Source organism: Blennius ocellaris (genome assembly GCF_963422515.1).
Source record: "Blennius ocellaris genome assembly, chromosome: 3".
NCBI lineage: Eukaryota > Metazoa > Chordata > Actinopteri > Blenniiformes > Blenniidae > Blennius > Blennius ocellaris.
In genome coordinates, this window is record NC_137652.1 from 4,972,674 (window position 1) to 4,981,193 (window position 8,520).

Here is an 8,520-nt window from a genome sequence, read left to right on the forward strand (position 1 = left end):
TGAACCTGAAGAAACTCCCAAAGCCGATGAGTCTATATGTGATGATAAGAGCTCACAGTGTGCGTGCAGTCCCTGCAATCTGCCGCTCATCAGCATGTAATAACGTTGTTATGCAACTTTATGCTCTTGCGGTTTGCTGATTCATATTCAAGACGAGTCAAGTCAAGACGGAAACAGCAACGGCAACAAAAGTGCTGACCAACGGAGCGTCACACTGGTAGTGGAAATGACAAAAAAGATGCATTCAATCCAAAACAAAGTTATGGGTGTCGGGATTTTATCTTTTAGGAATCAGCTGTGATCAGGGTGTGCTTTCAATTACTTTTAATTAATTTTACAAAGCAAAGAATGGTGATATTACTTTAATCATGGTGGCCTATATTTGCTAAACTCAAGTGAATATAGTTGTGGATGGTGGTGTAACTGAAGCTGTATCCTTATATACTGGAGTATTCGATAACCTCTACAGCACTGTGAGGCTAATAAATAAATTAATATAATATTAATATAATATAATATAATATAATATAATATAATATAATATAATATAATATAATATAATATAATATAATATAATATAATATAATATAATATAATATAATATTATATTATATTTTATTATATTAAAAATGGGAAAAAATTATTAAAATTGCAGGGATGATGAGTCACACACTAACTCACTTCAACAACTTTAATCTTCAGACAAACTTTAACCAAGTCTGAACCAGAGCCTTGACTGAGAGCCAAAATGTGACCTCACGTAATTATGTGAACGTCTCCTCACACTGTAAAATATTTCTGTCATTTCCATGACAACGTGGACAGAACCCCAAGGACACGTATGCTCCCATGCCTTTGACGACCCACATCAAACCATCTGAGGACGTCATCTGACCTGAACTGGACAGATGTTTTTCATGAATTCAGGAACTGAAATCGATTAATATCTGCCTGCACACCTGAATCTATCTTGACTGGGTCCCATCTCTGTTACTGCTGCTACAACACAGGTGGAACAGACATACGAACACACTCGTGCTGAAAAATTGCACATTTTGCGTAGTTAAAATATCTGTCAGTACTACGACTGAATATGACTGGCTCACATAGAAGCACATACGCCTACAGTATACTGAATAAAGAGCAGTTAGAATCTCTTGTTTAACAAACTATTGCCTTTGGACACACAAGCAAAAAAAAAAAAAAGTCACAAAAATGGCTCTGCAAAGGTCACTTATTGGTTTGGTGTTTAGCAAATTGAAGTTTAACCTTCCAGGATTGTAAGTCTTTGCAAAGTTTGCGAATTCTCCCGGTGCATGCATGGATTTTCTTCTATGTCTAAAATTCTAAAACTAACAAACTTAAAGAAAACGTTAATTGGTGAGTCCAAAGTGAAGATTGATGTGAGTGCACGTTTGTGCGACCGTCTCTGTGGGTGTACATTATAGATTTTTTATTTTTTTTTTTTACGAATATTGAACATAATTCAGCTATCTCTGCGTGTACCCTGTGATGGACCCTGCCCACATTCAGCTGAGATCAACTCCAACCATCAGTAGATCGAGTGTGTATTTTATTTTGGGCTTTAAAATTCCATGCGCAGGCTGCCCCCTGCTGTGCAGAATGCCACATAGCAGGCTGAGGGGACTCGACTGGGAGGGATCAACATTGTTTTTCTCTGACCTTTTATCTGTTTTTACCAATGTCCAATCAGGCGTCGTGTTTGGCTCAAAGACCCGCCCAGAGAAACCATTGTGGCCAATCATCTTCCAGTACAGCGATAAAGTGGGCGTGGCCAAGCCCAGAAATTCTAAGGTGTTGTCATCGCGTTCCTGGGTGTTTTACATTGGGCGTGCGTACAGAATAGAAAGCGACCATAATGCGGCTTTAACAACATATTTTCGGATTTTCTGTTGGCTTTTAGGGTCGTGTACCGTATCGCCGCGGCGTAACACTGCGAGGAAGCACGCCAGGCACGCGAGGAAAACCGCTGCTGTCACGTTTGGGACGAAGGTTAGCTTGTCGGCTACTAGCTAACGCCTCGTTAGCTATGGAGGAGAGGAAAGAGGAGGGGGAAGCGGAGATCCAGGAGCACGGCCCGGAGCACTGGTTCTCCAAGTGGGAGCGACAGTGCCTGGCGGAGGCCGAACAGAGCGACCCGAACGAGGAGGAGACGGAGCAGAGCCAGCAGAAGCTGTGGCACCTCTTCCAGAACTCCGCCACGGCCGTAGCGCAGCTGTACAAAGGTAGGCACGGGAGCGGCGAGGCTAGCCGCCGAGCTAACGCTATCTCCGGGCAGAGCGACACAAAGGACACCGCGAGCCGCTCCCAGCTGCTGGGGTTTTTTTTTTTTTTTTTTTTTTTTTTTTTTTTTTTTACTGCGTCGCACGTTGAGCTGGTTTCAGCCCAACATGTCTTTATTGCCACGCTCGTTTTCGTCGTTGCCCCTCGCCGCGGTCGGATGCTACCAGCCGCGGCTAAAGCTAGCTGTCGCGCTAAGCAGCCGGTCACCGTGTCAGAGTGTCGGACACCCGGCCTGACTCCCGGCTCGCAGCGGCCTGAGCTGTCACACGGCTCCCCGGACCGGGCGTGAGGGCAGCAGGTCGAGCTAACCGTACAAAGAAAGACCTGGCTCACTGACCACTATGTAATCACAGCTTTTAGCTGGCTTATTGCCCCCCCACCCTCCCTCCCTCAGTCTGGTCACAACATGGCTTACAATAAAAAAAAACCGTTTTTGTCTATCCTTAACAGCTCGCAGCCAGTCAAAATGGCGATACACAGGGAGGAGGTTGTGGACTGAAAACAACACTAGTTTAAGCTCAAATGGAGCTGCTGCAGTCGCTATCCTCCCTCGAGGTGTATGTTTATAAAGTAAGCAACGCCAGTGCGTTTCACACAAAGGCCAAGATCGGTTCACTCGTCATATTTAACGACGTTATCCACAAGTAGAACAAAATGGCGAAAGGATTAATGCAAATGTTTATGATCAACGCCTCGTGTTTTGAAAACTCTGATTAAATGAACGTGCATATTCAATAAGCTAAGATGGGAGACGTCGTGCTCGGTTACATGGGACTTATTGATTGACCGATTGTGTTTGATTGCGTTGCTCAACACATGTCACTGTTGTCTTATTTTTGGCCATGTGGTTGACAATCTTTCCTTCATTGTGGTTGTTTTATCTTTAGTTCTTACATCCAGCTTCTTTTTTAAAATGTGTATATATTGCCGGACAACAACATTTGATCTGGAGTCCTTCCAGTCAACTCAAAACCAGTTAAAGAAGTAGGACCTCAACTCCTCTTACCTGTCCACATGTCAGTCCTGCAAGACATCAGTTTCTGGTGTCTTTGTGCCACAGTAGGGCTCCTGAAATTTAAAATGTTGCACCTCCCATGAAACGTTAGTAATCTTAGTTCCATGTGCTCCGAGCGTTTCAGACGGTCAGCATTTCCCCAGTTAACTTTCCTCTGGCTCAAACACGGTTGACTTTGGTTCACGGTAGATCAGATCTTTCCCTTTTTTTTTTGCTACAGTTGAACAAGGGCCGTTGTGAACTTTGCAAAAAAAAAAAGAAGTGCAATGTGCCTTTTCAGGCGATCTCTCTTGACTGTTTTGTTAAATGTAATCTCCAGATCGAGTATGTCAGCAGCAGCAGGGCCTCTCTCTCTGGGCTCCCTTCCAGAATGCAGCCACAGCCGTCACTAACCTGTATAAAGGCGAGTAAAGATTCACTTCACTTGGTGATTCATTGTCACTTTGAGCCATTTCATATAATGTCTTGGACTCCAGGTTTGATTTGGGGACAAAAGAAAGAAAGAAAAAAAAATCAACTATCCTTGTTGTGCCATCAGAGAGTATTGAAGCCCGCCAGAGGAGCTATGACCTGGGCATCCACTTAGGCTACCAGCGCAGGAACAAGGAGGTGATTGCATGGGTGAAGAAACGCAGAAGAACCATCAGGCGAGAGGACCTCATCAGCTTCCTGTGCGGCAAAGTTCCACCTCCGCGGACGGCTCGCGCCCCGCCAAGAGGCTCCATGGTGTCTGCGAGCCGACCGGCGCCCCCCGAAACGGGCAGCTCCGTGGAGACCGACCTGCAGCCCTTCAGAGAGGCCATAGCACTTCACGGTCAGCGACGATCCCACCGTCCCTTTTGCTGCTCGTTTTTTTTTTTTTTTTCTTTCTCTGAGGTCGTGTTATTCACTTAATGCAGGTTGATGTAGCTTTTGTGTGCTCGTTCCCTTCCAGGACTGAGCGGCGCCATGGCGAGCATTTCAGTGCGTTCCGGACCTCCCGGTTCCCCGACTCACCCCGCCCAGCCCCTCAGTCGCCGTAGGAACGGCCTCCACGACGTGGACCTCAACACCTTCATCGCTGAGGAGATGGCGCTCCATTTAGATTCCACCGCCAACCGTAAGCGAGGCCCCGCCCCCTGTAGTGACGTCATCACAGACTCACCCACTCATAAACGTAACAGGATGCTCTGAACTTTTGCGACACCACCGATCCCTCCCCCTGTCCTCTCCTCGGTGGCTGACTGGACAGCTGACGGGGACCGACGCCTTGGCCAACCTTTTGAAATCTTCCTTCCGAGTTGCAATGCTACAAAATAAATAAACATAACTATCCTCTGCCTCCGTATTTAGAGCCATTTTTATTCTCCCACACCCTCATTCCCCCCCCCCCCCCCTGCAGGAAGTTTGTCTTCAGACGTCCTCTCCAAAGTAGATTTGTTTTTGTTTAGTTTTTTTTGTTTTTTTCTGCAGATTTACTTTCGTTTGTCTTTTCTTCAGTTCATTTTCAAACTGAAGAAATTCTCATTTGCAGAATGTCGCATCGAGTTTGTTTGTTTGGCCGGGCTCCTTCGTGCTTCACGTTCGATAATCAGACCAAGCAGACTGCGTCCTGTCTGCTGTTCTCTCCCCTTCTCTCTCTCTCTCTCTCTCTCTCTCTCTCTCCCCCCTCTCTCTCCCCCTCCCTCAAGCGTACTTCCTCCTCTGTGGAGCGCTGGCCGAACCAGACTGGACTCATGAGTTTGGGCTTGTTTCGTGGAGAGTGGGTGGGGGAGGGTGGGGGGTGCTCAGCTGACACCCCCCCTTCCCCCACGACTCCTCTCAAAAGCTCTCATTCTGCTGCTGCTCTGTGTGTTTGCGTTACCTGACAGCAGATCTGGCACTTACTGTGTTGTACTTGTCTTCGCCTTTGAGAAAGCTGCTACAGTATCTCTGGTTGTTGTGCAACAGTGAGTGTGTGTGTGTGTGTGTGTGTGTGTGTGTGTGTGTGAGTGTGTGAGAGCGCGCTTGTGGATGCAGGATTCGGGCAAATCCAGCATTCACTTGACAAGAGTTATTTTCTCTTTTTCTTAATTTCATCCTACTTTTGAGTTTGTTTGTTTGTTTTTTGTTTTTTTTAGTTGCTCTCTAGAGCTGAAACCAGGGTTTTATCACAAAGCAGGAGGGTCCAGTTCACAGACGCGCCGAGCAACAGGGCTAAACGGGGAGAGACACTTTGTTTAACCATGTACCCTTGTCCTGTACTCTTTTTTTTGATTTGTAATTTTATAGCCACACTGTTACGTGTTGTCGAGTTTACAAGAAGTACAAATGCGCACATTTCCCATATCGGTATCCAAACACGCTGGATTCTGCAGTAGAGCACCAGAGTCCCGCCGCTTCCATTTCTACCTACTTCACGTTTACGCCTGACACAGAAACGAGGACTTCAAAAGACTGTTGCATCGCCATTGTCCTGTTGTTTGATTTTTTTTTTTTTTTTTTTTTTTTTTTTTTTAGAAACGCTTGTGATTTTAGCTTTAAACTTAAAAAAAAAAAAAAAAAAGTAAAATAATTGAAAGTCACAGATTTAATTTTGTTTTTCTGCCAACCCATGAACTTTCGGCCACTTGCTATTTGCGAATTTCACACACACTGCTTTGTGATACAATCTTGTGTAACGTGTGTAAATAACATGTAGGTGCTGTTATATGTGGTACATATTGTAAAAAGAAGTGCGAACCCAATTGGGATGTCCATGTACAATAACAATTCTGACATTAAAGAACATACAAATGTTTAACTGAAGTTGTCCTTTGAGTATTTTACGGGCCTTTTGTGTCACCTGCTTGATATCGAGTCTGTGTTTTCTGTGGAAGTGATATTTCTGAGAATAGAATAGTAGAGAATTGGTTAGATATGTGAAGTTCAGACATGATCGCTAAGGTAAAAAAACGTCCAATTTGATTAAAATATGGGTTCATTCACAGTAACCAGTGAGCTTCAAATGCATGTTTTTATAACTGGGAGTGAATTAAATGGAACCTGCTCAATGAAAGAGAATGCAACACCTCACATAACTCCAACTTGAGACTTTCCCCTTCCATTTCAGCCTCTATATCAAACCTGTGGCCCACAGCAGACCGTCAACAAACTTCAAATCAAGTTTCTGGCAGGATCGTGTAGTACAGCTGCGCAGCCACATGGTGGCGACACAGACTTGGTCTTTCGTGCTTTCAACTCTCCCAGGAGGTTCCTGCACAGAGAAGAACATTGCACACAATTTTATTTCCACACAGAATTGGCAACCACTCATATACAAGCTCCCGAATCAGGAATCCTGTATTTATGTGTTGTTGTGTTGTTTAATGCAAGCATCGTGTCCCTGCTTTTAATTTCTTTAGGAAGTTAGACTTGCTTCTTTCATTCCACATGACATGTTTCCAGCAGCAATATTCACAGCGGGAAACAAAAACAAAAAAACTTGTTCAAGGGCAAAATAAATGATCAGAGGATTAAACTGAGCAAGTTATAACAACTAAATAACCGTGATAAAATGACTTAAATCGTAGCTTTTGAGGCGACTAAGTGCATTAGTGTGCAGTTGAGAGGCTTGATGAGTAATTAGAGGTAATGCTCTGTTCACCTAGAAGCTGGCGTCATCTAATACACCAAAATGTGCATCGGATGGGCAAAATGAGGCTCATTTTGCTGCTTGAGACTTCAAAAGATGAGACTTGTTTCTGTGTCAAGCCTGGAAACCATCAAAGGACAAACAAATGTTCCCATTCACACAATAATCTGTCCAAATAGGCCATTGTCAGGCCCACCCACACGCTTTTACTTTTCTTTAAAACACTCTTACAATTCTTATCACATCTCCCCCCCCCTAAAAAAAACAAAAAACAAAAAAACTTTAACAAAGTTTGCAGAGTCACCCAGAAAAGGTTTATTAGTGGCATTTTATTTTTGCATTGGTAATGTACGGGACGTCTCCACCTACGGCATTCATGCACAGTCCGATGATGGATTTGTATCTGCACAATGCACAGCAGTCATAAATCCTGAGCGTGACTCATTGCCTGTTGATTTAGGAACTCTCTGGAAATCGACAAGCTTGTCTGTCATTACATGCATAGCTGGGTTTCTATACAGATTGATGGAAGCCCAACTCTGATTTGTTTAGGGAGTGTATGAGAATTACTTCAGTGGGACACTTAAGGACTCTCCTGGAGCCTTAGAGTGGAAACAACTTTACTGTTTTGAAGCGTGTCATTGGTGAGGAACCGGAAAACAGCCAGGAGACAGGTGATTTTTGGATTCCATTATCAAACCGTGATGGATAAGCGGTGGTCCAAAGATAATTGGATCTAATAACTAAAAGCTTACTGGTTCGTGTCCCTAACCATCAAGAGAAAACACATCATGAATCAAACATGCTCACATGATCCACAGTGGGGAACCCAGAAAGGAGCAGCACAAATGCCCTCCATCTCAATCAATGAACCTATCAATCAACTTAATGGACTCTCGTCCCTGACAGATTTCTATAGACTGTTGCTGGTGGGCAGCGGACGTCTGTCCCAGCTGACACAGTGCAAAAGGGGATTATCAGCCCAGACAGGTCCCCATTTTATCACCACACCTATGGCCTCCGAGGATATGGAGCTAACTCCAAGGCCAAAAGGTTTGTTCATTTGAAAAAATAAAAATAAAAAATTACATTAATAAATACATTTGAATTTAGCAAACTAAATAAAAACACTGTATTCAAAATAAAGAGTGAAAAGTTGTTTCTAACTTAAATATTATTTAGATTCAGCTCTGGAATTCTTTCAATAAAATCATTTATTCAAAATTTTAACACTGACATTATATCTGTTAAGATTTATTTTATTTTTTTTCAGTTGCAGGTTATATATTTTCAGATTAGGATCTTATTTTTTCCCCACATTTAAATTTAAACATTCTTGAAAATGAAAGTTTTCAGGTTTTAGATTTTTTTTAACCTTCAAAAGTTTCTTTCACTTTCAGATCATATATTTTCAGGTTCAAACTTTAAGCCCTGTTCTGGTGTAGTTTTATTGTGAAAGACAACATAGCAAAGAAAGCCTCAGAGCCTTCCCTGATCATGTTGCCTCTATACTTACTCTTTATACACTATACTCACCTGGTGGCTGTAAATGAAGTTAAACTGAGGACCCAGATCGCTTTTACATGCTTTTTCGGACAATTCTTAACAA

The 8,520-nt window shown here is 43.3% G+C and overlaps 1 protein-coding gene across 1 annotated transcript; it reads left to right on the plus strand.

The window, feature by feature from the left end:
* Positions 1–1,832: 1,832 nt before the first annotated feature.
* hapstr1b (HUWE1 associated protein modifying stress responses b) lies at positions 1,833–6,072 on the plus strand. The gene is made up of 4 exons (XM_080520230.1): positions 1,833–2,246; positions 3,639–3,722; positions 3,858–4,133; positions 4,254–6,072. The coding sequence occupies exons 1-4, from the start codon at positions 2,051–2,053 to the stop codon at positions 4,490–4,492; spliced, it is 795 nt and encodes a 264-aa protein (XP_080376356.1). The 5' UTR covers positions 1,833–2,050; the 3' UTR covers positions 4,493–6,072.
* The last annotated feature ends 2,448 nt before the right edge of the window (positions 6,073–8,520 follow it).